At 47.5% G+C, this 27,845-nt stretch overlaps 8 protein-coding genes across 8 annotated transcripts; 4 read left to right on the forward strand and 4 right to left on the reverse strand.

Annotated features, from left to right (window-relative positions):
* Positions 1-561: 561 nt before the first annotated feature.
* On the forward strand, positions 562-2,381 carry GL218_03174 (uncharacterized protein; the record flags this gene model as incomplete). The annotated part of the gene is made up of 2 exons (XM_033579723.1): positions 562-1,931; positions 2,333-2,381. 2 exons carry the CDS (start codon positions 562-564, stop codon positions 2,379-2,381), a joined length of 1,419 nt encoding a protein of 472 aa, XP_033436760.1.
* A 115-nt stretch (positions 2,382-2,496) lies between these two features.
* Positions 2,497-3,069, reverse strand: GL218_03175 (Conserved oligomeric Golgi complex subunit 6; the record flags this gene model as incomplete). The annotated part of the gene is made up of 1 exon (XM_033579724.1): positions 2,497-3,069. One exon carries the CDS (start codon positions 3,067-3,069, stop codon positions 2,497-2,499), a length of 573 nt encoding a protein of 190 aa, XP_033436759.1.
* An 80-nt stretch (positions 3,070-3,149) lies between these two features.
* Positions 3,150-4,611, reverse strand: GL218_03176 (Conserved oligomeric Golgi complex subunit 6; the record flags this gene model as incomplete). The annotated part of the gene is made up of 2 exons (XM_033579725.1): positions 3,150-3,159; positions 3,212-4,611. The coding sequence occupies 2 exons, from the start codon at positions 4,609-4,611 to the stop codon at positions 3,150-3,152; spliced, it is 1,410 nt and encodes a 469-aa protein (XP_033436762.1).
* An 831-nt stretch (positions 4,612-5,442) lies between these two features.
* On the forward strand, positions 5,443-8,268 carry GL218_03177 (Autophagy-related protein 9; the record flags this gene model as incomplete). The annotated part of the gene is made up of 2 exons (XM_033579726.1): positions 5,443-6,870; positions 6,925-8,268. The coding sequence occupies 2 exons, from the start codon at positions 5,443-5,445 to the stop codon at positions 8,266-8,268; spliced, it is 2,772 nt and encodes a 923-aa protein (XP_033436761.1).
* Positions 8,269-10,068: 1,800 nt separating this feature from the next.
* Positions 10,069-12,088, reverse strand: GL218_03178 (uncharacterized protein; the record flags this gene model as incomplete). The annotated part of the gene is made up of 8 exons (XM_033579727.1): positions 10,069-10,353; positions 10,413-10,861; positions 10,932-10,983; positions 11,058-11,258; positions 11,312-11,405; positions 11,466-11,473; positions 11,586-11,638; positions 11,710-12,088. The coding sequence occupies 8 exons, from the start codon at positions 12,086-12,088 to the stop codon at positions 10,069-10,071; spliced, it is 1,521 nt and encodes a 506-aa protein (XP_033436754.1).
* Positions 12,089-19,732: 7,644 nt separating this feature from the next.
* On the forward strand, positions 19,733-20,585 carry GL218_03179 (Ubiquinone biosynthesis protein coq9, mitochondrial; the record flags this gene model as incomplete). Its single annotated transcript, XM_033579728.1, has 2 exons — positions 19,733-20,188; positions 20,253-20,585. The coding sequence occupies 2 exons, from the start codon at positions 19,733-19,735 to the stop codon at positions 20,583-20,585; spliced, it is 789 nt and encodes a 262-aa protein (XP_033436753.1).
* Positions 20,586-21,054: 469 nt separating this feature from the next.
* Positions 21,055-24,746, reverse strand: GL218_03180 (Structural maintenance of chromosomes protein 6; the record flags this gene model as incomplete). Its single annotated transcript, XM_033579729.1, has 4 exons — positions 21,055-21,094; positions 21,160-21,260; positions 21,313-24,570; positions 24,642-24,746. 4 exons carry the CDS (start codon positions 24,744-24,746, stop codon positions 21,055-21,057), a joined length of 3,504 nt encoding a protein of 1,167 aa, XP_033436416.1.
* Positions 24,747-25,882: 1,136 nt separating this feature from the next.
* Positions 25,883-27,730, forward strand: GL218_03181 (Protein SGT1 like protein; the record flags this gene model as incomplete). Its single annotated transcript, XM_033579730.1, has 1 exon — positions 25,883-27,730. The coding sequence occupies one exon, from the start codon at positions 25,883-25,885 to the stop codon at positions 27,728-27,730; it is 1,848 nt and encodes a 615-aa protein (XP_033436417.1).
* Positions 27,731-27,845: the final 115 nt, after the last annotated feature.

Raw genomic sequence — 27,845 nt, forward strand, 5'->3', positions numbered from 1 at the left:
CTCGTTGTTTTAGGATACTATCCTGACCTATGTGTTTGCTACCCAAAATCATCTAAGAGCCTATATCCTGGACCCAAACGTTTGCATATCCATAAACTAGCTGTCTACTTTTTCCCATTGACTTGCAGATCTGGGGTTATCAAGCCGAGCTGCGGGCTCAGGCATTTACTGCCGAGATAATTTAAAGTAGGTTCTCATCTCGGTATATGTCCGGTTTGAGTATTCCTACCATTCACCGAAGAGCAAGCACCCGTCCCAACCTTCTACTTTGAGCCATTATTTGTCCATGTTATAGTACTTTACCCTATAGAAAGGCAGATGCAACAAGTACAAGTAATGCACCCAAATTCGAGGGTGGCCTTAGCAGTACCAGTCGACCCTTGCTCCGTCGGCCCCGGTGGCCATTTTCTTTCACACCACATTCCCGAGTCTCCTGCTCGAGCTCGTCCGTACAAAGGGAACCTCGAAGCACCCGGCCTATTCTGTTCCACAAGATGGCTTCCTTCACGTCACCAACCATCTTCTGTTTCACGAGCCCAACGATCGTTTCCTATATCCTCCATGGACCGAATCAACCCGGTCGAATCGATGCGTTTGGCAATACAAAAAGCATTGCCAAATATTACTGTCGAGTCTGTTAGGCCATTACCGTCCTGTCGACTCCTAAGATTTTTCAACGTTAAGATCTCGGATGGCAGAGAATTGGTTCTCAGCCTGCCACCACCTCCTACACTGAGGTTACTCCGATCTGAAAGGGGCTTGAATCTTTCAGAGACCTTTGTAACAAAGTGGGTTCTTGAAATAGTCCTTGAGCCTCCCATCAAGGTTGAGAATATATCTCGGAGAAATATCAGCTCCGATCAACATGCTCAAGGCGCACCATCTAAGAAGGAACTGGAGAGTAGTTTTGAGAAAGAAATGAACTTGAGACGAGATGTGCTCAAGTCTCTTCCCATCCTCGTCACCAATGTCCCTTCGTCAACGGAATTGGGTTCTCCATTCAACATCTTCGAGCCGGCAAGAGGGGTCACTATCCGTGAACTCCCTACACCCTTAAAGCCATCCGAGAGAAGTATGATAGACTTTCAAAAAGGCCAACTTGTACGACAACTTTCGAGTTTTGTGTCACCAAATGAGCTCTTCGGACCGGCTACGGCGGTGATCAGCCCACAGCCACCGTCCACCGACTTACACGCGGCACAACTAGCTAATCTCGGCCTTCGTAACTCGAGAACGTGGAAACAAACTTTCCATTCTCTCCTGGAGGGTGTACTACGAGATGCGGAGGATATGGCCGTCACAATTAGCTACGAGCCAATTAGAAGTTACTTTAATAGACTAGGCCATCTCCTGGACGGTGTTACCACCGCCCGGCTGGTAATACTGGACGCTGCCGATGACTTAAACATATTAGTATCACGGACTTCAAAGCCGGATATAAATAAGGACGAAAACAACAAACAGTTAATACCTACCCAAGATACAAAACAAACCAAAACAGAAGATATATCCGAGAAAACAATACCAGAACAAACCCTAGGAGATAAGAGTATAGAACCACCCAGCGCAAACCACCACCCCATCGCCGTCACCGGCATCCGCGACTGGAGCAACAGCATCTTCGGGGACCCTCTCTTCAGCGAAATCTTCAGCCAAGACCCCACCGCCGACTTCCTCCACGGCTTCTACCACCACAGCCACCCCAACCTCATCGAAGACCCAGCCAGCGCGTCCGCGCGCCTCCTCCTCTACGAGTGCTACCACGCCACCGTCAACGTCGTGCAGCAGTTCTACCGGCCTGGCCCTAGCAGCAGCGACCGCGAGATCGCGGCGCGTCGACGGCTGGCTGCGGCGCTGAAGCAGCTGGATGATGTCGTCGACGATGAGATGGTAGGGAAACGGGCCCGTAGGCCTAGTGCGAATGTGGAGGCGTGGCCTGTTAAGAGGAGTAGGGGGGAGGGGGAGGAGGGGAAAGGAGAGGGGGAAAGGGAAGGGGTTGATGTTGGAAAAGGGGACGGAGGTGGGGCTGGGGCTGGGGAGATAGAAAGGGGAAGGATAAAGGAAGAGGAGGAGGGGGAGGAGGAAGAGCAAAAGGTGTATGAGTCCATTGAAAAAGATGAAGATATACGTGGGCCTTGATGTATTTAATTTCTGGTCTTGTATATAGGAGGAATACTGGTTATATACCTAGGTAGATAGATACCTAAGGAATTGGCGACTATATGGCTATGGATGGATATGGATATGATATTATACGATATAGCTAATCATGAAGAAAAAGTTTCCCATGATATCTATGTATGTTATGTTGTGCATGATTTTATAATTCCAGTTCCTTTTGGACCGTTTTACTTCCTGTCTATCTGCTTTGCCGTGAATAGTACCGTACATAGTAATGTACACGCAATACGGACCAGACCACCTACTCATATACCTACTCCTTCTCCTTTTCCCTATTATATACTAAGATAACTTAACTCTCTCCCCTCTAATCCCTCAAGACAACAAAACCCTAATCTCCCCCGTCGTCCTCGGGAACATCGCCCTCAACCCCACTCTCTCCTCTCCACCCCCACCATCACCCCTTGCCCTTCGTTCCTCGACCGCCTCGTCCGCCGCAACAAGCAACTCCTCGACATGCTCAAAGTCAGCACAGAACCGATCCGCCGCCTCCTCCGTAATCTCGCGCGCCAGCCGCGCGTCGTGGAGGTTCTTGACGTTCTCCAACGCGTCCATGACGGCCGACGGTAGGAAGTCGTCTAGGCCCTGGGCTGCGCGCGCTAGGGCTTCTGGTCGAAGCTCCGGGAGAGAGGGGAGCGTGGCTACGTCGGAGGAACGTGCGTCGCTTAGGGGTGATAGGACTGTGAATAGGGGCTCGAGAGAAGATTCGGCGCGGAAAAAGGCGTATTGGCTCTCGACGAGGCGGGCGCTGTGATCGGCGATTGTGGAGCGTAGACCTTCGAGACGGGTGCGTGTGAAGGATTGGAAGGGCTGGAAGGCGGTCTGAGCGGCGAGGAGACAGTTTATGAGGAATATAGAGTTGGATGGCGCGGAAATGTTCTTGGCCATGTTAGAGCAGCCGGCGAAGAAGGGGTCGAAGGATTCGGCTAGGATGGGCTCGAAGTCCGCCTCGCGGTCGCCATCTGCAGCTAGTGAGGTCTCGTAGGTTTTCATGATGGCCGTTAGTTGTTTTAGGCAGTCTTGCAGGAACTCGGGTGGTCCAAGGTCGGACGGCGTGTGCTGGAATTCGCCCTCGAGGGTGGTGATGTGATCGCGCATTAGAGAGCGGAATTGCCGTAGCGCTTCGGATTCCAAGTTGCTCATTGACTGAAGCAGGACCGAGTCCTCGCCGAGAAGCTTGGAAAATGTCACGCGGTAGAAACTGAGGAGGTTGGCTAACTTGTATGCTAGGATGGTCTCCTCATTGGTCTGGATGACCTGCTCAACTCGTTGCCTTAATATACGTGCTGCACCAGAGACATCCCGGTCGACTAGCTCGTTTAGGGCCTTGACGGCGTCGAATTCCGGAGGGCCGTCTGCCTCGTCGTCCATCAGCATCCATCGTTCGTTTTCCCGACCCTCTTGGATGCCCTTGGCAATCTCGTTACCATCGGATATAAACAGGATCTCAAGGGCTTCGCGTTCGCTAACGGCGGCAGAATGCGTCCACGCCAGCATGTCGCCTGCATACCGTAGCGGATCGTGAGCTACAAGCTCGATTGGCTTTACGGAGTTATCCTTGGTACCGGCTGCGGATGTACCTGTCAGGGCGAGGTAGAAAGAATCAGATAGAATCTGCTCCCTAGCCTCAGCGAAGAAATCCAGACAACTCTGGAAGAGAGAGGGCCTCTCGGCAAGCACGCGGATGGCGCGGCGCACGGACGAGTTGATCTGAGGATTCTCGAGGTTGAGCGTCTTAAACTCTTTCTGGACCCAGCGGTATAGCTTCTGCATGGCCAAGTTCAAGTTCTTAGAAGTCTGGTCCATGATCTCTAGGCCTAGGGTCTGACTCTCGAAACCAAGCAGGAATTCGCAGTCTTTCCTGATGCGCTTTGCCTTGGCTAGGACGGCAAAGAAGCGGTCGTCGACAGGCTCAGCCGTTAAGGTTAAAGAGGCAATCTCATCCTCCGATAAAAGGAAATGCTCGCGGAAAGCCTTTAGGACCTGCTGCTTCGTCTCTATATTCTTTCTCTGGGTCATGAGAGAAGATGCTTCCTCGAGCATAGAAGAAGTCGATTCATGAGCCGCTGTAGCATGGCCTCTCATCTCTTGGTAATTCTTGTTGAGCTTATTAATAGTCGTACCGATCCTCCTTAATTGCTCGGCTACCCGACCGAACTCAATGATTATCTTCCCATTACTATCAATGACCTCTTTCTGGACGTCTAACCGCAACTGTCTCCGGGTATCAGCGGTGTTGCTGATACCACGCTCATCCAGCAAGGCCAGAGACTCGCGGAACTCAGCATCAGCATACGAGGTAGATAAAACAGATGTCACCTTGGACGACAGCGGATTTGATGATCGGCCCGGAAAAGAGGCGCTCGCAGGGGACAATGGTAACCCATCATGTCCAGGTAGACGTGGTGAGGCAAGGCCATCTGAAGCCATATTTCATATTACCAATTACTTTGGACGATCCCGGACTAATTTAATTTATATAATCTCATTTCCATCTTACTAGGGGATAAAATTCAAGAGAAAGAAGGGTCCAATTACTAGGGAGTATCCAGTATCTCGAATATCGAATATCGTAGGATGTTGGATGTTGTATTGTTGAATATATCCACTGTGTGAGACGCGCCACCTGGGAAATTATGTCTGACAGCTGGAGAAATTAATGCAAGTTTAATAGGTAGATTAGGTACTTTGTACATATGCTAGAGAATGCTAGGGAATGCTACGTCTTATCGAATCAAATGACTTCATCTATGCGATAACGATAGTGATAAGGATACTAACGCACGCTCGGGCATACTTGACCCATGAACGCGCAAGGCTGCCTGTGAACCTCAAGTCATAAGGTCCGGTTCACAGTTCAGAGTCCGAATGACCAACTACAACTACAAACTTATTCACCATTTTTAGTAAAAAGCACACCTGATGTTTAACCTCTTCTTTACAGACAATCCTTAAATCATAGGACCTTTAATGCTCTATGTCATAGTTAATGGCATGTAGTAAAAAAGGTCCTTATACTTCATACTGTTCTAGTTCTAAGTTGGAGCTTATAATCTTTGCCTTATGCTACAAGTTAAACCTAACTCAAGTAGCTCAGGCATTCATCTTAAACTTTGAGACGCTCGGCAGCTCCTCTTTTTTAATATATATATATAGACCCTATTCTTCCTATGCAACTGGTTTAATCTTGATCATGATAAGGAAGAGACACAGATCATAACACAGATCCTATTAAATTCGACATACCCATGAACCAACACGATGCCTCCAAACCTCTTCTCCCGCCTCGTACCGTCCAGCGACGATAGACCCTTATACGACCGACTTAGAAACGGACAAGATGACGATGTCGAAAGTAGAGCTGGCCTTGACCTAGACGAAGAGAATCTAGCCCAACATTTCCAAGATGATGACCTCGACCATGCTGGTGGTCCTGGTCTCGATGATAGCCATATATCCACACCACGTAGCCCTGTCACTACCGCAAGTAGAGCTCGTCGTACCGCTGCAAGAGTAAACTCACACGATGCGAGATCGCGGTGGCTTACACAAGAGGATGATATGGATAACGATGTTCCCGCCTCTCTCCTAGTAGAAGGTCCTGATGCTACTACATCCAAGCCAAATCAATACAGGACAAGCCCTCAACAGGCACGGAATTCTACCAGACGCCACTCTTCAAACCGGAGGATACAAGCGCAGTGGGAAACTGCGCAGGCGCATCAGAGGCTACATCAAGATGAAGATTACGGTCCGTCGACTAGCGATCAGCCCCAGAGAGGCGGCACTGTGAGGGGCCCGGGATTCACAGGCAGTCCCAAAGACAAGGCCATGTTTAGATGGGCTAACGTCTCTAATCTAGACGTCTTTATCAGGGATGTCTACGACTATTACCTAGGAGCGGGAATGTGGTGTATCCTACTCGATAGGGTTTTACATTTATTAAAGGTTATTTTCGTTGCGACTTTACTCACACTATTATCGCAGTGTATAGATTACAGTAAGATCCGCGATAGTAAAAGCTTGTCACAGATCATGATTCCCCAGTGCACGAAGCACATGTGGGGAATATGGAACTTGAGTCTCTGGGTTTGCAGCTTTTACTTTGTCTGGAAGAGCATTCAGTGGATTCTTGACATACCGCGTTTGATGCACATACGCGATTTCTTCGTCTACCTCCTGGAAATCCCCGAGGAAGACATGCAAACCGTCTCGTGGCAGGATGTTGTGGCCAAGATCACCGCCCTTCGCGACGAGAATGTGAAGACAGCTACTAATATAACACCATCGCAACGCCGTTTCTTGTCTAAGCAGCTGGGACAACACATAGCAAGCCAATCCAAAGAAAGACTCGATGCCCACGATATTGCTAACAGGTTAATGAGACGAGAGAACTATATTATTGCTCTCTTCAACAAGGACATATTAGATCTCACAGCCCCGGTGCCATTTCTACGAAACCGGCAACTATTCTCGAAATCTCTGGAGTGGACGGTTCAGTTCGGCGTTCTAGACTTAGTTTTCAACGAGGGTGGCCAGGTTCATCAACGAGTCCTCAAATCCGATCATCGTGGACACCTTAGCAGGGAAATGCAAACAAGATTCGCATTTGCAGCGGTGATGAACCTCATATTCGCCCCGTTTGTAGCGTCTGCCCTCCTCGTCGACTTCATCTTCACGTACTACAATGTGAGTATCGTTCGATCAGATGTATATATTGCATTATGCTTACATATTCGCTAGGAATTCAAAACGAATACCTCATCTCTAGGGGCCCGGCAATATACACCGCTTGCCAGATGGAAGTTCCGCGAGTTCAACGAGCTCCCACACTTATTCGAGGAACGGTTAAACATGTCATATCCTTACGCAAAACATTACATAGATCAGTTTCCGAAGAAGAAGACAGAATCAGCCGCCCGAACGGTTCAGTTCTTTTCTGGCGCACTTATTGCCGTTTTGGCCATTGTGGGATTTTCCGACCCCGAAATGTTTGTCGACTTTGAACTGTTCCCGGGAATGAATACGTTCGCCTTCGTTGCGCTTTTAACAACGACATGGGCCGTCGCTCGAGGAATGATATCCGAGGAGAATAACGTGTTTGATCCCGAATTTGCGATGCAAAGCGTCGTCGAGTACACACATTACCAACCAGATCAGTGGAAAGGTAGACTCCACAGCTACGAGGTCAAGGCCGAGTTTTCCGAACTTTACAAGTCAAGAATCGTCATCTTCCTTGAGGAAATCACCAGCGTCTTGGTCACACCCCTAGTGCTCTTCTTTAGCTTGCCAAAGTGCAGCGATCAGATCATCGACTTCTTCCGCGAATTTACAATCCACGTCGACGGGCTAGGCTACGTGTGCTCATTTGCTGTGTTTGACTTTCAGAAAGACCAACGCACGACAAAGCAGCAGCCCGGTAATATAAATGATGCTAGGGAGGACTATTACGCTACCAAACACGGGAAGATGCAGGCTTCCGTCCACGGCTTCTTGGATAATTACGTCTACCACCCTAGGACTGGTCTTCCCGGAAATCACGCCATGGGCGGCCCAGCCGGACGTCACCAATTCCACCCTCCACCCGCTTTCCCAGGCCTCATGTCACCTACCCTCGCTGCGGACATGCATTCCTCGCGCATCGGACCTAGCGAACGGCCTAGAAGCCGAGCACCAATCTCAAGCAGAACACCACGATTCGGCCCTGCCGTCGCGCCCTCGCCAATGGCCTCCATGCTACTTGATCCACACCACCAACCTTCCGCCTCGTTCATTGTGCCTCGAACCACCCCGCAGCGTACGCGCCAGCAGCGCGGCATGCCCTCCGGCGACACGAACATCATTGAGGAGTCGACGGAAGATGGGCCCTCGCGAAGCGTTATCCGTCGGCATGATACGGCGTATACGGACGACGGTGATATCGAAGAAAGCGTGGCGCGTCTCGGCGAGTCTACGTGGGAGGGCTCGCCCAGGCATGGGCTAAGTCGCGAGGGTAGCAATGCTACCGATGGCGATGATGGACCGGGCGTCGTGACGATGCTAAAGCAGTTCCAGCAGGCACATTTGGATCGGCGGGGCGTTATGTGATGGACCGGCAAGCCAGGTTAGGAGTTTGGTTTCAGAAGGGTAGCTTGATTGGCTTTCTTACTTGCCTACCTTAGGTACTTAATACACATACCGTGTCCGCATGAGAGAGTTAGTTAGCAAGGACAAGCTAATATAACATAACATTAAACGATGGGCTATGAAGGAACGGACGTGGAGTTTAGGCGGTGTTTTTTGGTTGTTTTTGTCTTTAGTTAGGGCAGGGGCAAGGGCATTGGCATAGGTACAGACAGTATCAGTACCAGTATCAGTATCAGTGCTAACATCAGCCTATGGAATAGATGGATCGCATTACTATTAAGCTTGAAGTACTTTGGGTTAACTATAATGCTGCTTGGAATAAACAAATGTTGCTTACCTAGATAGGTACCTAGGTAGATAAGTATGTTCAGTTTAGGTGTGCTAAAAATACCTTACATTTTACTCCTATCATCTCTTTAATAAAGTATTGGGACGATATGACATGATATATCCTAAGTAAATAAGCTCTATACATAGGACCAGAAAAACATCCCTCTATGAGTTAGATCATATTATCGATGCTTTAACACGGAGTCAATGGCAAAGTTCTACGGTGTGTATAAGTAGTCATTTGAAGCATCACCTACATTAGATTGTACTTCACGGGTAGATGTAGGTTACTACCATTTATAGATATATATCTATAGCCTTCGGCAAAACGTTACTTATAATATACTAATTATCGAGAATATATACTTTCTTCCACATCTCATATCCATTCGCCTATATCAAGTCAAGCATAGGCAGACAACGATAACATTGCATTCATTATATTACATTACATCCCATACCACTAGCACTCCTGGTTTAACATTAGACCAGTCTCTATCTGTTACTATGCACCGTAGTAGCTATACGATATACAACGACACATCACACATACAAACATATACACCAAGCCGCTCGACATCTCGTGTGTTCATAATCTACACTACACCCTACTACATATTAATTACCACAATCAATCCTACGACTTTCTCACTCTCACGATAACATCGGTACCGAGCTTAACCACTGCCCTTATAGTTAAAGCCTCCAGGCCAGGATAGTAGATCAAGCCCAAGCCAAGCCAAGCTAACAACAATAACCTCACTTAGCCCACGTCCAGAAAAATCCGAAATGCTATTCGCGAGGTACAATCTAATTTTATGCGTCTCAAGCTTTCTCATTTCCATGTAGGTGTAGTGTTGTAAGGGGCATCTCATTAATAAAAAAGCCACCCCTCCCAAACATCGCCGCCCTTTTTAATAACGCTAAAAGAAAAAGGGAAGAACCCAAAGAGAAAGAAAAATAAGAAAAGAACCCTTTTTCTGTGCCCCGCCGAACAACATGGAGCGTTGACCGCTCGCCCTCGCGTCGCGTCATATCGATGGTGGACCGCAAATTTAGTCATTCCCCTCTTTCGTAAATTACTAGTTATGGTAGGAGCTCGTCGCCGAAATGATGGTCTTAATCCCCGGCAATTCCTCGCCATGAGAACCTCGGATTTGTTGCCACTTCCAGTAGAGGGATACATGTTGAATAGAAAGAGAAAGAGACAAAGCGAGTGCTAAACGGAAAACGGGAACGAAGTAAATAGTACAGATATGCAAAACGGACATGGCCCCGCCCATTCCATCCCACCCAATCTCCATAGAATATCGATACACCCCATGTGATAGTTATATCGTATGGAAACTATCGAGATACTACCGACGTTGAACAACCAAGGGAAGCCCGTAGTCGGGGTAGAGCGGGAATAAACACCCGAAAGGTAGTGTTTTACATGATCTGATCTTGGGTCAGACCGCCATGCGCATCCGTATCCATGCTGTCTCCTCCACCTGGGGTTACGTATTTGATGAAGCTCAGGCCAAGAGGCCGTCCTCCGTAGTGGTAACCCTGAAACTTAGAAATGGCGGTCTCTGCAGTCGCGGTACTATCGAAACGAACAACACCAGATCCTCTGGATCTTCCGCTGGGCTCATACTGAATCTCAGCTTGCTCGACCTTTCCGATCGTCGTGAAGAGCTCAACTAGATCTTCATTACTAGTAGACCATGGAAGCTGATAGGAAGATTATGTTAGCAAAAAAATAATAAAGTAGAAAGATAATGCAGCCATACATTTCGGACATAAATTGTCTCACTTGGATCAGTTCCTGAGGTGGCGTAATCCGTAAACGGGTTTGGAGCGGCTGGTGTAGTGTTGGTGGCATCGAATCCACCAGTGGGTCCACCACCACCACCACCGCCCCCACCGCCGTAACCTCCACGTCCTCCGTAGCCGCCACCGCCGCCGAAGCCGCCACGACCGCCGAAGCCCCCGCGACCTCCATAAGAGCCGCCGAAGCCTCCGCGGCCACCGAAACCGCCTCGGCCGTATCCTCCCACTCCTTGGTGGGCAAAACGGTCCTCGCGAACCTCGAGTAGACGACCTTGCCATTCAAAGCCATTAAATTGCTGGATGGCGTTGCGCGTATCCTCGGGGTGCTCGAACATGACAATTCCGGAACCCTTCGGTCTGCCATCTGGGCCCAGATGGACATCGGCTCGGATCACCTGGCCATTTCGAGCTGTCGTCACCTAATATCAGCACTAGATTCGCGACATCTACATATTGGTTAATTAAACGAGGAGACTGACCAGCTTGTCGGAACAAGTCCTTAAGATCTTGCCAGCCTACGGTGTAAGGAAGCTACATGTGAAGTTAATACGAGAGCCAGCCACCTAGATTAGTAACGGGAGAGAAAGGAGCGGGAATAAACAAACGTTGGACACGTAGATCTGGCGGTTGCCACCACCCATGCCGCCAGCACCGCCGGGACCGCCGGGACCGCCACCGCCACCGTAGGCACTACCGCCTCCACCGCCTCCAGCACCGCCGCCGGCACTGTATCCGCCTTGCATTCCGCCGCCATAGCCGCCGCGGCCTCCGGTTGCGCCGATAAATCGTGGTTCCGCTTCTCGATCCTAACCCCGCCTTCAGTATCTACCATAACAACGAATATCGGAGGGTGTCCTACTTCACGAACGTAGACGAGTCGTCCCATCAAATTCTGGTTGCTGAGAGTCTGGACAGCTGTTTGCGCTTGCTCCCTTGTAGCATATTCCACAATTCTAGACAGTATTAGTAACCTTGAATGACCTAATTCTAAGGAGTGAATATCTTTGACTTACCCGCATCCCTACAAAAACCCGTGGACAATGTCCCAACCCGTCAATCCATCAATTCCAACAAGAGCCAGAGGAGAAGGAACCAAAGAGAAAACCAGCCATGAATCACGTGTAGAAGCCCACCTTAGACATCCCATTCGGAAGCAATAAAACATCGGCAAAGAGAACTTCTCCAGCTATAAGACAAATCGTCGTTAGCCATGACATTACTCTCTCGGGGCTAGTACTCCGATAAGTGATGACTTACCCTGCCGCATAAAATCCTTGAGATGGTGCCATTTTACATCGTATGACAGGTTGCCGACGTAGACACGTCGGTCCTGCTGCGACGTCTCGCGAATGTTATTCATCATCTGTTCTCGTGCTGCCGCACGCTCCTCGTACGACCGTTGAGGTGGTCCACCGTAACCCGAACCTGATCCTCCAACTGGCGCCCCAGCTCCAGTCATGGGAGATCGCGATCGTCTATCCGATCTACGATAGTCGTCCCGGCTTCGAGACCGGCTCCGCGGCGAATATGATCGACGGCGACCTGAGCGGCCCGGGCTCCTCGAACGGCCACGTCGGGGAGAGCGAGATCTCTCACGCTGCGATTCGTCAGCATCTAGGTGGGGTATAAATGACATTATAAGCAGAAATCAGCACGCCGTTAAGCCAGCGAGCTTCGACGGAATCAATTGTTGAGGCCTAGATTCTCTCTAGGCAGATTTGCTGAGGTGTGGTAAGAAAATCCCGCGATTCAGTGGAGGGCACAACGTTCAAAAACTTGCACGCGGCTCCTCGGGGAGGAAGTGAACTTTATATGCTAGAGTCGGCTCGATTTGTCTTGGTGCCCCTTTCTAGCTCAAAAGCAAAAGATAGCGTGGGGAGAAGCTGTCAGGCACAACTTTTTTCCCCTTGCATGGTCGATTTCTTCATTTAAGGTTTTGCCGTTATTCAAAGCAACCGACCCGCCAAAGAAAGTGATAGACGAATAATTCTGGGACTTGGCTGGAATACCAGATTTCCAATCGACTAAACTCAGAAAATGGACTGCTGATTTTGCTTACCTTCACAGGGCGATATGTATCTCCGGAATCAGCTATTGAAAAGGTCGTGAGTTAGAAGCCAAGTTCCAAAGAGCAAATATGAAAAGAAGCAATTTTTATGAACAATAGGTTAAATTGGAAAGTTCCAACTGTAGCGATCTAACGTGCCGTAGTCGCATACGGAAGTGTTTGAAGGCCAGACCATTAGTGGATCGGGAAGGGAAAGCGTCCAGGGACGGGGGTGGGGAGGGAACGCGGCGTATTAAAGGCCTCGGGATGGGTTGCGGCTTGTATATAACGGCACAGAGGATAGGTAGGTAGTGATGATAGAGAAACCCGTGGAGTGAACCGAGCAAAGGGTACCAGGGAAGAGTGTGATTGGGTGGTGGGGGTTTGGGGAGAAGGTAGGAATATGGGAGCGGGTAATGCTGTGGGCTGTTACAAGCCAGACGCGAAGGTAGAGGTAGTAACACGTCGCAGAGGCATTTGTTTTATGCCTCTAGGCAAGATTTTGGGGTAAGGAATACGGTTAACGGGTAGCCAGGATAGGATCTGATTCGGTAGCCGGGGGAGTATGCGAGTGCAGGAGGTAGTATGTATGTACGTACGCCTGTACAAAGCTGGATAGGTAGTGTGGGATGTGGATATGATGGATAGGGGATAATGGGCTATGAAAGAGAAGAAGGAGGAAAGGAAGAACGAGAAGGACTCGGAAGACGCGCGAGACCCTGTGAGTAGAAAAACAATCCACAACGTTGTATAGAGGTTTGTGTAGCTCGAAGATATCAAGATGGTGGTGTGGACTTACCCATAGTTAAATATGTTCAGAAAACACTTTGTCGAGCTTGGCCGCCTTGTCTGAGAAGTTTTTTTTTTTCTCCGACGACAGTAGTGTACCAACGAGAACGCCGGGAAGAGAGGTATATCTGTATTGGAGGGGTGAGCCTTCGAAGTGACAAGGAGTGTATCGAATCTCTCGGGGGTGATTATTAGACAGCAACAGGTTGGGACCCCTCGCTAGCTGGAGGGAATAAAAAAAGGGGGGAAACTAAGGCCTGAGAGAATAAAAAAAGACAAGAGTGTAGGGAGGTACAAGAGTGCTTGTATCGGGTGTGATTCAGCGCCTCTGCATTCGTATTGCACAATAGGCAGTGCTGACAGAGCGCCTCTCTAGGTTGGTCCCGTATACGGATAGGTGGTAGATGGGTATGGTAAGGTATGGTAAGGTAAGGTATGTAGGATGTAGTAGGTATGTATGTATGTATTGCATGCAGGAAGAGAAAAGTGACCACAGGCAGTGACACCAACTCCAGCCTACCCACTATCCGTAACAACAAGCAACCAACAAATAGCAGCGACTCTTGGAGATACGCGGTAGTACACCCCGAGAAGGCGCTAGCTGTTTTGCTGCTATGCTATTATGCTGTTTATAGATAGTTGAGGCTAGAGACGCGAACGTGTGTATCTCTTTTCTGAATCCAATGTCAGGTGAGGCGAGGTGCTGTTTGCTGGTGTCGCGCGATATGTATGTGTACAGCACTTTGGTTGGTGCTAAGGCGCGGGCAAAATAACAGGTTGGGGAATAAATAAAAATACCTATGATTAATAAATAAAAATTTGAAATAAAACAACAAAAGGGTAGCGCCTTGGGGGTAAGAAGGGTGTGCATATGCGACCAGATGGTCAGCGTCTCTTAATACGTACGTACCTGAACTTTTGAACGGTGATGTGCTGCAGGAGAGGGTACCAGTCCCCAATATCGACGAGAATAGGAAAGGGAAAGGAAAAAATCTGGGGAGATGCGTTCGATGTGAATTGCTGGTTGTGTGTGGATGGGATGGGAATTGGGCTGAAAGCAACGCGATTGGAAAAAGCGGCCCCCAAAATAAGAAGGGAAGATTACCGCGTTCCGAGTCAGCTAAATTGTTAGCTGTCATTGGTCTATTTTAGGGCAAGTGGTCTTTTCGGACCAGGAAAATTAGCCCCGTAATCGTGATTCTTCTCCACTAATGCATATGTTATGCTTTTACCACCCTTGTCATTAAATTAGATATAGTTCCCATTAACCGTGTTTAACCGCACCTCATACCGTACTAAAAATTTTATTATTTCAATGTTGATTTTGTTTAAGTGCTTATTGTTAAACGTTAACATATCAACTTTGGTTAACTAACTACTTACTGTCCTATGTATTAATACTTTTAAAATAAACTGATATTTAAAGATTCAAACTATTATTGTGTTACAACAAGAGATCCAGATCCATTTACCAGGTACTTGTGTGTATATATAATAGAGTAAACCTTGCAATATCTTTGATTTAAATAACTGTACCTTAAATGTTAGCGATGGTATACCTTTTGTTTTCATATCTACTTCCACCATTTAACTATTCCCAAAGCTTACCTACCCATGCATTACTCATCTAACACATATTCATTATGTTATATACAAATGTACAAACCGGGTATCTTGGCTGAGGCTTACGTGGCCGCTTTGTCAAGCTGTCTGTCATATGAGAATTCCACGCCGGTTATGGACAAAATCAGCCATTCAAATAAATTACAATATATCAGTTATGACATACATATAGCTGAAGATTAGGTCAATACAATTTATTTGGTCTTTTACGTATCCTGTCGATTTAGCTATAGTCGGGCGAGATATCTATACCAGGGTTTTGCAAGTCGGCACACTCACTTATGTACAGAAATGCAAGGTAACTCTGCTTGATGTAAGAAGCACGTGTCAATCCAATATCCTATTTGCTTGGTAAGAACGGTCCCCCCCCCCCAAACACGGACCCAAATCTGTCGACCACCATAACTATGTACTAATCCTGAATTGGAGAAAAGCCTAGGGGGGGTTGTTTGGTTTACTTAGTAAAATATTCAAGGATTGAATGTCCAAACAGTGCCGATCGTGAGGTAAGTTTCGATTGCTTCTTTTGATAAATAGATAGATAGACTTGGCTTAGGATCCGAGAGTGCTACTTTAATAGAACCTATGTACGGAACGCTGACAGGCTAGCCCTACCGTAACTACTACTGTAGAACGGGAAACTATCGACGCTACATATGTCATACTGTGGACGTATGGGGTATCGCTGGAAGGTTTTAGCCAATCCGTTGTCGAGGACTTCGATCTAAATCTTACCCAGTGCCATGAATATATTTCATGTCTGAGCTTGACGATCTCTGGGCACTTTACGACATTATAGGTGGCCTTGTATATTTTATTCGTCATGTTTAGGACGTGCATAGGGCAACCCAAATTCTATTCCTTTCGTACAGAATACCTCACACCAACAGACCAAGAAGCACAACATACTACAGTCAAGCCAACGGGTAGGCACATCGTGTACATGCACATGTATATGTATGTGGATGTTTATATTAGTGATGGAGCAAGGATTAAATAGTTCCCGCTCTTAAATCCCTGAAGAACGCACAACCTTGGCGCTTGCCGTCATCCCACATGTACCTATCCGACTACATATATTTCTTCGACGAGATACCTATAAATGCCTAAGCATATGATGTCCTAGAGGTAAGATATGTGTGGAATAAAGTATCCATATGGAAGTAGGTAGCGTAAGTAAAGTCTCAAGCGTTATACCTATTATTTATATAAAAAGGGGTAGTGTTCGATTATCTACCATAACCTTGGTCATTTACTATATATATACCCAATGTATATATGATATCTCATGTAGGAATTTCTAGAGATGGCATCGTCTCCGGAAACCCCGGTCACGGTGGCCCAAGCTCGGTACCTTGATGGATCTCGATCCTGTAGCTCTCTTTTTCTTGTTTCCATCTACGACCAAGCCTACCTCTCCCGATCCATACGAGATACCTATTCCCACGAGACAACCCTACAGTTCTTGAACCCTTCTTGCGTATGTACGAGTAGTGCAAAACATAAAATGGTCGATGCGCGCAAGCCTTAACGGCGGTTGGTGCCGCGGCCACCGCATTGGATAGGTCGGCCCGCTGCAGCCAGCCATGTCTTAAGCCTACATTCCTACCTCCCATAGAGGTATGTACCAGCATCTGGGATCATAGTCACAGTCGCATCCACATCCTGGGTGCGTAAACCATGCAAAGTACACTCACACACACCCACACAGCACCCCATCGTACAGGATAGGACCGTAGCCTGCTTCTATCGGGCTTGTCTATTAATATATAATAAGTGCGTCCAGTGGACTGGCCCCCTCGAAAGCCCTGATACTTAAGTTCTTGCCCGCCAGACATGGCAGTTCGTTGCGATTCGAGATGCAAAAAACTGGCCGGTTTAGTCACTTTGAGATGCTGGGGGTGGCTTACCAGATTTTTCTTTTCTCTCTTCTTTTTCTGATCTATCATATTAAAATGCAGGGTTGGTCCTTAAATGGTCGGCTGCAGCGCGAACCAAGTCTTTTTACTTTTCGGCTCCGAGCCTCCGCACGATGTCTTTAGAGATGTTCTTACGCGGAAAGTTCTTACATTTTTATAGCTGTACATACGGAAGAGTTTTCAAGTGCGTATTTGTTGGTGCGCGCAGTACCGGGCTTAGATGTTACGCCTATATCTTATTAACTCGTTGGCTTAATCGTTTATATATATTCTACTAGCTTCTCTAAATAATCGATTTGTAAGTATATAGATTGCGAATATTCTCTATAGCAGACTAGGTTATATAGGTAGGTATACGATAGAGTGTTGGTGTAAATCACAACTGTAACTCCTATCCCGTCCCCAGTATTGTGTAGCGGTGATCGAGCTCCTTGTTCTTCAGAAGGAGGTTAGCGGATAGTAAACTATCCGTTTTCGTCGAGAATGATACCAGAATAATGCATAATGTTCACCCATTGTGAGAAACCAACTGTTAGCTACTTGAAAGAGTTGGGCATCCCAGCCCCGTAATGCATCAACATTCCTGCTGCGGATAGCCACGAGCCCAGATCGCAGAGGAAATCCTAGCAGGTTCTAAAGCTTGCTACGCAGTTCGATGGAAGAACAACGCGTATGTATGTATAGTTCACCGGCGAGCCTGCTCTAGTTCACCGCCATAGAAAAATAAGACTGATTCAAGCGGGTTGCATCCTGGCGGAAATACCCCTGCATCTCCGCTGGCAGTATTAACACTCGAGACATCCGGTACAATGACACAGGTCCATCATCATTGTCCCTGATCACTAGATCAGATCAGGACAAAAGCGGTAGCATCATTGTTGCCGAATTTGCGTCTAGGTGGCTAGGCTATAAGGAGTTTCCCCTATTTACACGCCCAGAGGCTGCTCCAATGCTGATTGGCGTCCTGCCCGCTCGCAAAGTGCCGCTTCTCTAGGACCAGGAGCCAATATTCGTCCTCAGTTACAACGTGGTGGTGACACAGCAGACGTGGTGTTACTAGATTATTCCCTTACTAGCTAGAAGGGAACATGGCTTCGTAGCATCACTTCTAAAGCCTGCCTGTCTGCCTGTTAAAAGCAGGTCATTAGTCGCATCTCTCCTCCCCCATACTATGCATGTACAACAAGCTTGGGAACCGACATATAATGTTTGTCCTCGATCACAATACTACTGCCGATAGGCGCTTTACTTTATGATGCTTATGGCTTGCTTACAGTTGAAAATTGTGAAGATATTGCCGTCACTTCCATATCATGAAGGTAGATAAGCATGTAGGACACATAGTTGAATATATTTTCTATACGTGCGTCGACCAAAGCCGTCGTACTCAGAGCCTTGACCCTTCTCGTACATGGACATACCTGAGGGGCTACGGTTAGCCCCCTGCTCCGCGGTGAGGCAACGATAGGTGATAGGTTCACATAGCACGCGAAGTTACCCAATACCAAATCCCGATGCCTATCTTACTAGCGGGGACGTCAGGGGAATAGGCGCTGTGGCGTTTTTCATTACTACTACTTCCTGGGGAACTTTGCGAACTCGTCGTGTTATTAGTTACAGCACTGGTTTTACTATGTAGGTATGTACCTATTATTACGGATAGAATGATGTGCGTTCGTGAACCTTTATATCGTCTAGTAAGGATGACAGCGCTAAGTCACATCGCCCCTGGGTGTCGCTACCCATTTCAGAGGATATTTCGTCACATCACCGCCATTCCGTAAATAGGGAATCCAATAGGAAGACCGACCGTCGTTTACCGAGTCTTCGTAGGGCTGCTAACATGAACTACATATGCAAAGGATTATTACTATGCTGGAGGCCTATGTATGGATAAGAAACCGTGGAAATGGAATACGAATCAGGACATAACAGGGAAGCGATCCTCAACGATACCTAGATCTATGGTCGATTATCGAAAAGAGTACCTCTATAACAGGCTTTAAACCCTGGAACTAAGATTCATATCGTTAATACTAAGACTTGGGTATACTTTTAAGATACTTATATAACTACCTAAATTATACATAATTGTATCTATGATAAAGACATAGCCTATAGAACCATCCTTGTTACCTACCTAACCTACCTATAAATCTGACAATATCGAAAAGTCTTCAACCCACCCCTGACCGACCACTTCATCTGAAACCCGCTTAAGGTTGCCCTTCCCATAATAGAGTCTTCTCGAATCTCATCACACATAGACGCTTCTCGGAGCTGACGATCTAGAGCGGGATGATAACTGCATAGGGGATAGGCGAGGCCAGGCCACCCAACGTTGCGGCCTTGCTCCCCGTGCGCAGAAAAAAGAAAAAGCAAAACGAACCCAGAAAATTCTTCAAAAATTCCCTATTAGGCCTAGAATATTCCTATTCATTTTTCCTTTGTCCCTTTATCCCTTTGTCCTTTTGGTCCCTCTAATGTCTACCTAAGTACCGAGGTAATCAAGTACCTTGTTGAGACTGGAATTTGTATTAGAGATAGTATCTTATATGTACCTAGGTAGACTATAGGTAGTCGGTACCATGGTACATAAAGAAGAGCCATGTGGGGATTTAGATTCATTTATTCATCCATGTTAGTTGCTACCAGGGGATCCACCAATAAGTTTCTATCCCCGAGAAATCGGGAGATTCCCGGGTCAAAGCTTTGCGGACCAGCCCGAACGGTCCGTGGCAGCTGGAGCCGGAGCGATTTACCTATCAACAATCTCATCTCTAAAAAAAAAAAAAAAAGATCGTCACTTTACTTGCTTGTATCTATGCTTCACGATCCGACTTCTAGTCGATTGGTTTAATTAACCAACCAATTGAAATATATAAACTCTAGAGATTAAACTATGGCCCCATCACGGGCACCATTAACACGCCTGGCAACAACCCTTCTACGCCAAACCACCTGCACCCGCACCACCACCACCTCCTCCATCCTTCCCCGCCACTACCACTCCTATGATCACCCCCCACCCCCCACCTCCTTCAGCACCGCCGAGCGCGCCATCCTCTCCTCCGCCTACAACCACGTCCCCGAGCATGGCTTCACCCAGCATGCCCTAGCCCTTGGCGCCCGCGACGCCGGATACCCGGACATCAGCACGAACGTCGTGCCCGAGGGGCCGTACAGCCTGATCCGGTACCACCTGGTGACAAAACGGGAGGCGCTAGCGCCGTGGGCCAAGGCCATTTTCGGCAGCGAGGGGGGGCAAGGGGAGTTGTTGAAGGTGCCCGAGAAGGTGGAGAGATTGGCGTGGGAGAGGTTGGTATCGAATTCGGAGGTTAATCATCGGTGGCAGGAGGTGAGTCTAGTCTAGTCTTCTCTGCTTAAACCCATGATATCTATATTAACCACCCTTCCACCAGGCCCTGGCCCTAATGGCCCAACCCTCCCATATCCCCTCCTCCCTCCACGAACTCGCCCTCCTCGCCGACGAGATCTACTTCCTCTCCGGCGATACATCGGTCGACCCATCCTGGTACACGAAGCGCGGCACTCTCTCCGTCATCTACGCCTCATCGGAATTATTCATGACCAATGACCGATCTCCAGGATACGGCGAGACGCGCGCCTTTTTGCAGCGGCGCCTCGACGAGACGAGCACCGTAGGCGGTGCCTTGGGCAGCGTCGCCCAGTGGGTTGGGTTTACGGCGTCGGCAGGGGTGAATGTGTTGAGGAGTAAGGGTGTTAGAATATAAGATAAGTTGGTATAATTAATTTAAGTTGACGAAGTCTGACTATGTTTGGGCGGGCTTTCTAGCCTGTGGGAGGGCAGAAGTCTGAAGGTGTACTTGATAGAAAAAACCGGTATCTACTGTACATAATTACTATTGGCAACGGTTATAGGTAGGCGGCATCTACGAAATGAGATCAAGACTACAGCGACAATCAAGTCGCAGATATATGTAATTCACATTGAACAGCTCGGCTCTATCTGTACAATATACTCGAAAAGGCAATGAAGCCAACACTAGTTTACGTCCGGACCTTTACTCTTTTTTCCTTCCCTCCCAATACCATGCTGGCACGAGGGCCTGAAGTCACCTCAAAAACGCTCTAACACCATGATTCCCTGAGATGCAACCACCGAGTGCCCTTAGCCGCCGGATGGGTGCTGTAATAACCCTACATGAAATTTCTATAACCGTAATGATAGGCCGAGTTATATTAATGGTCGGCGAGAAGCCGTTGTCGTGGATCCGTCAGCCTGATATAGTGTTAGTTCTAAAATCCAGTACATGCCATGATGATAATTCAAGAATGGGAACTTGCCTGATAATTTTGACATCCTTGTCAATCTTTGCACGGCCCTCGATGGCATTAGGGGTGATGAGAATGAATTGTTTGCCGACGGAGCGACGAGCAGTAGTAATCTGCGGTATTAATTAGCAAGATGATGCCACTCATAAAGACATAGGAACTCACCAGCATGTTTGTGCTAATAGCACGATTGACATTGTCCATGAAAACGTCAAACTCGTCGAGACATCGTAAGGGAGATCCCATTGCATCCCAAATGGCAAGAAGAAGACATATAGATGAAAACGACTTCTCTCCACCAGATAGAGTTTTCGTGTTTCGACCTGCGCTACTCTTCCTCGTTTCATCCGGCTCGACTTGAACCCGAAGCCTTTTGGCCTTGTGATCGAGAAAGAGCTCGCCTCTGAAGCCACGCTCGCTAAGAAGGTAGTTGAAGTTGCATCGGGCATGTGCAGAGATAAGGCGCTGGAATGTCCTCCATTTCCGTAGTCGATCCATCAGCGCCTTCTTCAGCTCGTCCACAAGCGAAGTAAGGTTCTTGTGGTTTCTCTTGGCTTCCCGGTATTCCTGGATTGCTTGTGAGGCGCGATTCTGAATTTCCTCGTCTGATGCGCCGAGCTGACTACGGATCTTCCTCAGCTGCTCCTTGATGGTCTCAAATTTGCGCTCGATGCTTCGAACAGTTTCCCCTTCAGGTATGTAAGCACGCTCGGCGGCGACATCACTCGCCTGTCGTATATAGTCGGCAACTAATTCCTCTTGTCTTTTCTTGGACCTTTCTGCGTCGGCTTTGCCCTCCTTCGCCACATCAAGATTTTCGTAAGCTTGATTCTTCTCGACCAGGGCTACGCGCCGAGTCTCCTCAAACCTCCTAACCTTATCTTCAGCCTTGGTGATCCTGGCTTTGTGATCCCGAGAGGCTAATTTAACCTTGCTGAATTCTTCTTTCATACCCTCTACCTCCTTATTCATCTCCCGCTTCTGCATGGCTAGCTCACCATACTGGTTGCCGTAGTGATCCTTCTGATTCATAGCTTCTTGGAGGTCATTCCTGTAACCTTGCAGTTTGTTGTCGACGCCTTCAAACTTGTCGAGCTCTTCTTCGATGTGGGTAACTCGAGCCTGGGCGTTACGCAAGTCTTTCTCAAATCCGGTTTCTTGCCTCTTGTGCTGAGAAATAGCCTGGACACAACGCTGGACCGCTTGCTGAGAGGACCTTCTGGACGTCTCCAACTCCCGATATTCTGTCCTAAGCTGCTCAAGGGATTCTTTGAAGTAATTGATCTGTGACTCTATATCCTCGGTCTTCATACGAGGTTTTTGATCATTGCTAGGCGTAACCGGGCTGGTAGACATGTTCTGACCGCGTCTCGTAAGTCGCAGTCCGTGACCCCTTTTCTTGTCGTGAAAGGATAAACACGCTGCGACATTCTCCGGCGGTTGTCTGTCAAACATGACGCGCTCTGCTTCTTCTCGTTGTTCGACCAAGATGGTTTGCTCAATGTGGTGGTTGATAACTAGTTGATCTCTCACGCGCGGGTCGTCGATTTTCAATACTCTCAATATTGTATCAAAGTTCCTATCAGGCTCCCTTAAGTTATTAATCACAGTCCTTGAACCTATGAAGATGGGACAGTTTCGGACTTTCAATCTCTCCATATGTGAAAATAACCGAGCTTGGTCGGCTTTGGTTGCAACAACGAACCCGTTAAGGCTTGCTCCGAATATCTTCTCGAGAATTGACGACCACTTGGGCTTGGTTAACTGAACATAGGTGCCTATAGGGCCAATAGGCTTCTGCGAAAATCCGCTGTCGCTCTCGATAAGCCGTAGAAGCTGGGGCACTTGCGATTCGAAACCTGCAAGCGGGTCACTGCGGTTTTGGGATAGAGTGCGTATCCGAGATTCAGCAGCTGAAACTTCCTGTCGCTTTTGTCCGACCAGGTCTTCGGACTCTTGTGCTTTCCTCTGGGCCTCATCACGTTCGCTAAAGAGACTAGAGTTGCGTTCTGTATGGGTCCTCTGCGATTCTCTGATATCTTCTACAGCACGTTTTGCGTCATCTAATTCTTTTTGTTTCTCAGCAAGGACGCCACCGTTTACCTCCTCTAGACGCTGCTCTTCTTCACGAATCTTCTTCTCGTACTCCTTGACCTTCTGGGAAGCATTGTTGAGTTGCTGATGGATGTCCCTCTCTTGCGTATGGGTTGTCTCGATCGATTGTCTTGCACGTTCGTAGTTTGCCCTCGCTTCTTCTTCTTTCTCCTTAAATTGGCCTTCTTCCTGGCGAAGTACATCCAAGGTTTCATTAGCTTCTCGGACTTTGTCGTCGATATTTTCAAGGATCCCTGTCTTCTCGGCAATCGTCGCCTCCATGCGACTAATCTCTTCTTGGGATGCTAGTATAGCGGTCTCCTTCTGCTGTAGAATGGCCTCCTGTTCCATGACTTGGGCCCAGGCCAACTGGTTCGAGTAAACCTTGGATTGTCTTCGCATCTCCGCACTTTTTGTGAGTGCGTCTCTCAGTTTTACAGCCTTCTCGCTCTTCTCTTTGAGAAAGGTGATATTATCCTGAAACGCTATAAGTCTTGTCTCATTTGCTTCAAGCGTTTCTTGAAGAAGTTGGTAATCCTGGTCAAGTTGCTCTAGCTGTGTACCCTGGACGAAGTATTTGTACTTGGCGGCAGGGGTAGCAGCATTAAGGAATTGGCGTGCATTGTCTTGAGAGAGTACATTAAGAGGGTTATCGACTTGAAGGCAGTAGTACTCAACGACATCATCTACATCGCCTTTCTTGGTCGATATGATCCTATTGGTAGTGGATTTCAGTTTGAACCCACTCGCACCAGATTTGCTGAAATATCGCTCCACGATTATAGACTCCCCGTAATGCTCCGGCTTGTACGCATCGGGACCTTGGTTCTTGATCTTGACGATTAGAACGGCATTCTCTTGACCCTCCTTAACGAAACTCCGTAGACTTCCGCCACGATTCGTCGCGCTAGCTTTACCGCCTAAGCATAGAGTTATTGCTGTTAGGATAGCGCTCTTGCCGCTTCCATTCTCTCCCACTATGAAGTTAAGCAGAGGTCCGAGTTCGACGTGCAGTCTTGTGTGGCACATGAAGTTGAAGCAGGTGATGCTTTCGATGATGGCATTGAGAGCTACCTGATTTTCGCCAAGCATATGCGGACGGCTCTTCAGACGTTGTGTTGCTCGCTGATCATCTAAATCGGTATTCTCAAGATGTCTAAAGCCGGCATCGCGCATCATCTCGTACTGGGTTGCAGCTGGTGGGCTCGGATGCTCTTCGGGCTCCTGCATCGATTCGTCCTCATCAGAGCTAGAAGTACTTTCTTGATGAGGCGTCCAAGCTGATTTCCTACTCGGACCAGCATTTGAGGTTCGGATCTTCTTTCGGCGCTGTATACAAGACGTCAGATCGCAACTCGTCGGGTGTATACTTATATGATAGAATGGGATTGTCTACTCACGGATTCATTTCTCAGACTAGAACTAGCTTGGGCGATAGTAACTTCATCTTCTTCATCTCCGTCGAATGCAGCGCGACGAGAGCGCTTCGTAGATGTGGGGGACATGACTGTTTCGTTTGCTTTATAGGTTGGCTGTACCAACTGAATTGAGGGGCTCGTCTTAGATTTTACATAGAAGAAAGCCGAATCCTCCGGGGTAAGACAATTGCTATTGTCAGAAAGGGTAGGTCATTGTGGGTAACGGTCAACGGGGAAAAGGGTATATGGTCAAACGGAGAGAGAGACTCAAACGGAATAGACTAATTACATGACAGTGTGAAACTAAATGTAATTAATGGAATTTCATAAAGAACCCTGACGCGACAATTGAGACGCGATTGTCAGGCGCGAACCCTGGTAACGTGCCCACTAGGTTAGGTATGTACGTCAGGTACTTATGTACCTCATAAGGAACCTTCGCACGCCCCCACCTGCCTTAGTTTTTTCAAATACGTAGGTACCTAGCAGGGATTTTAACGAAACCCTTGCTAATGTACCTCAGATATTAGGTGCCCGTACCTATTAGCATACACCTCCGCCAGGATGGTAACCGTTAGGGGCTCCATCCTGCCCCATCTAAGTCCCGCAGGTAACTTACAGGGCAATTTATATGAAGAAAATACGTGGTGGCCCATATAAGTAGCTTATGCGAGGCTTAACATCTTAGGTATATTTCGAAATTAACAAAAAAATAAAAAGTAAAAATTAAGGGATTTCCCATATAAAATCCCCTGGCCGCTACTTGTGGATTGTGTATAGGGCAGTGGAGCCCCTAACGGTTACCATCCTGGTGGAGGTGTATATCAAGACAGCTTCAAACAAGAGAAGAAAAAAAGGGTAGAAAGATTATCAACTAAATTTATTATTATACTTTAAAACTAGGTACCTAGGCACCCAAAGAAGGATGTTTCATATACTCAACGATTTTTTAAATAGATACCTAACTAACGTATAAGTGAGTCTAAACAAGTTCTACCCGCATAATTTCTATGATCGTATCCTAACTTCACTGATATTAGCCTTGCATTATCGACCAGTCACCTATCGACTTGACTCTTCGTCACTTCTGTCTTTGTTGGCCATCTAAACACCATATGCCTTAGGAGCATTTAACCAGAAAGTTTCTATCATTTCTAAGAGTGACGATATTGGAATAATTTACTCTTATCTTCTCGCATTTAGTACCTACTAAGTCTCGGTCGATGGATTCTAAAGGCAATATTGGATTCTCCGAGGGGGAATTCAACGAGTTCCCTAGGGGACTACCAGAAAACTGTGTGGAATATTTATTATTCGTTATCGACAGTAAACTAGAATCGCGCAATCTTTTCTCGGAGCTTGAAAATATCCGAAAAGCAGCTACACAGCTCTGCGATAGCATTGCTAAGGAATACATATGGCAACGAGATTCTTTTCAACTCCGTATTGAAAGAGATCAGGATCTGGTCTACTTGCATGGGACCACAGACTACGGAGACTCTGTCGAGGATGAATGGCTCATAGTCTACCTTCTTCGAGAATTGACCAAATCTTTTCCCAATCTTTGGGTCAGAATCTTCGACGATGATGGCGAATTTCTGCTTGTCGAGGCAGCTAACGTCTTACCAAAATGGTTAAGCCCGGAGATAGATAGCAACCGATCATGGATACACGGTGGAAACCTCCATCTACTTCCCCTGGCTGCAAGTTCGGGGGTGAAGCGACCGTTATCCTTAACCGAAGCTGTTCGATATATTAAATCAGACCCCAACTCCCTAGTGCATTCCGCATTCATCGAAGCCGAAGCTTTCTACAGGTTAGAGAAGTACCCTGGACAAATCACAGATTCGATACACCGTTCGCTAGTTAAGATACCTAGAAAGCTTGCTTATATATTGCACGAAAAGCCTTCTACTATTGCCCCTGCTATCGAAGCGTTTTATCTTCGGGATCCAGTTGCAATGAAGCCTCTCGCGTCACCTTCTGCGAAAATACATTTTCCCCCCGAGGACCTTGTAACCGTCAGTGTAAAGTTCACAAAGATACTTTTCGCACAGCTCAAGTCTCAGCGTTTCTCGCCCCCTCCGATATGGAGCGCTATATTTGAAGCTGCCGAGAAGGATATTTCTAACGCAGATGATGATCAAAAGAATTTAGCGAGCTTGGAAATGGGCATGAAGGTAACAAGCGGCTTCGAGATGCTTACTACTAACGCAGACACGAAAGATAATCGGCTTGCGCGTGAATTTGCTATGCTACTCGAAGATGTTGAAGAAGACGGGGCTCAGGTGCTTCCGACTAACAAAGACATTGAAACTTGGGAAGATGTGCACAGAGAAGACGACGAGTCTTGGCTAGACATCAACTTTGACGACTTCGAAGATGAGCTGCAAGGAAACCGTGGGCCTCGAAGCCGGCCAAAGGGTGAATTTGGCGATCCTTCGGCGCAGGCAGATTTGAAAAAGATCGTATCCCGTTTTGAGGCTTTCCTGAACGACGAAAGTGCCGGCGTAGAAGGTGCTGAATTGGAAGATATGGATGAAGATGATGATATCTCGGATGATGAGGAAGATAGCGACGATGAGGATAAAGAAGTCAGTTTTGACGAAGAGCAGTTTTCGAAGATGATGAGGGAGATGATGGGACTGCCCGCTGTAGAGCCTACGAATCCGGAGAAAATTTCTAGGACCTCAACATCCGTCGCTACACACGGTACTACTATTGAAGAAGACGAAGATGATGCCATAAGGCAATTGGCTGCTCAGATGGAAGCCGAATTAAAAGAACATGGTGCATTAAAACTTGATCCTCGGACCGGAAAACCGAAAGCAATAGAAGCAAAATATGGAGGTGATTCTAAGGGAAAAGGGAAAGCTACTCTAGAACAAAAAGTTGACAACGAAGAAGAGAGCAGTGAGGACGAGGACGAGGTTGATGTTGACTATAACCTCGCTAAGAATCTGCTAGAAAGCTTTAAGAGTCAGGCCGGAATGGCAGGCCCTGCAGGTAACATTCTTGGTATGATGGGTTTACAGCTTCCCCGGGATGAAGATGAAGAGGAGGAGGATTAATCAATTTTATCTTTTTTAATCTGATCTATAAGTTGATGAGTTTAGTGAACCAAGATGAAAAGGGGTGTGGTTTGATAGTACACACGTACATCTACATAGGAGAAAAGGTAATAGG

Source organism: Daldinia childiae (genome assembly GCF_008694065.1).
Source record: "Daldinia childiae strain JS-1345 chromosome Unknown Scaffold3, whole genome shotgun sequence".
NCBI lineage: Eukaryota > Fungi > Ascomycota > Sordariomycetes > Xylariales > Hypoxylaceae > Daldinia > Daldinia childiae.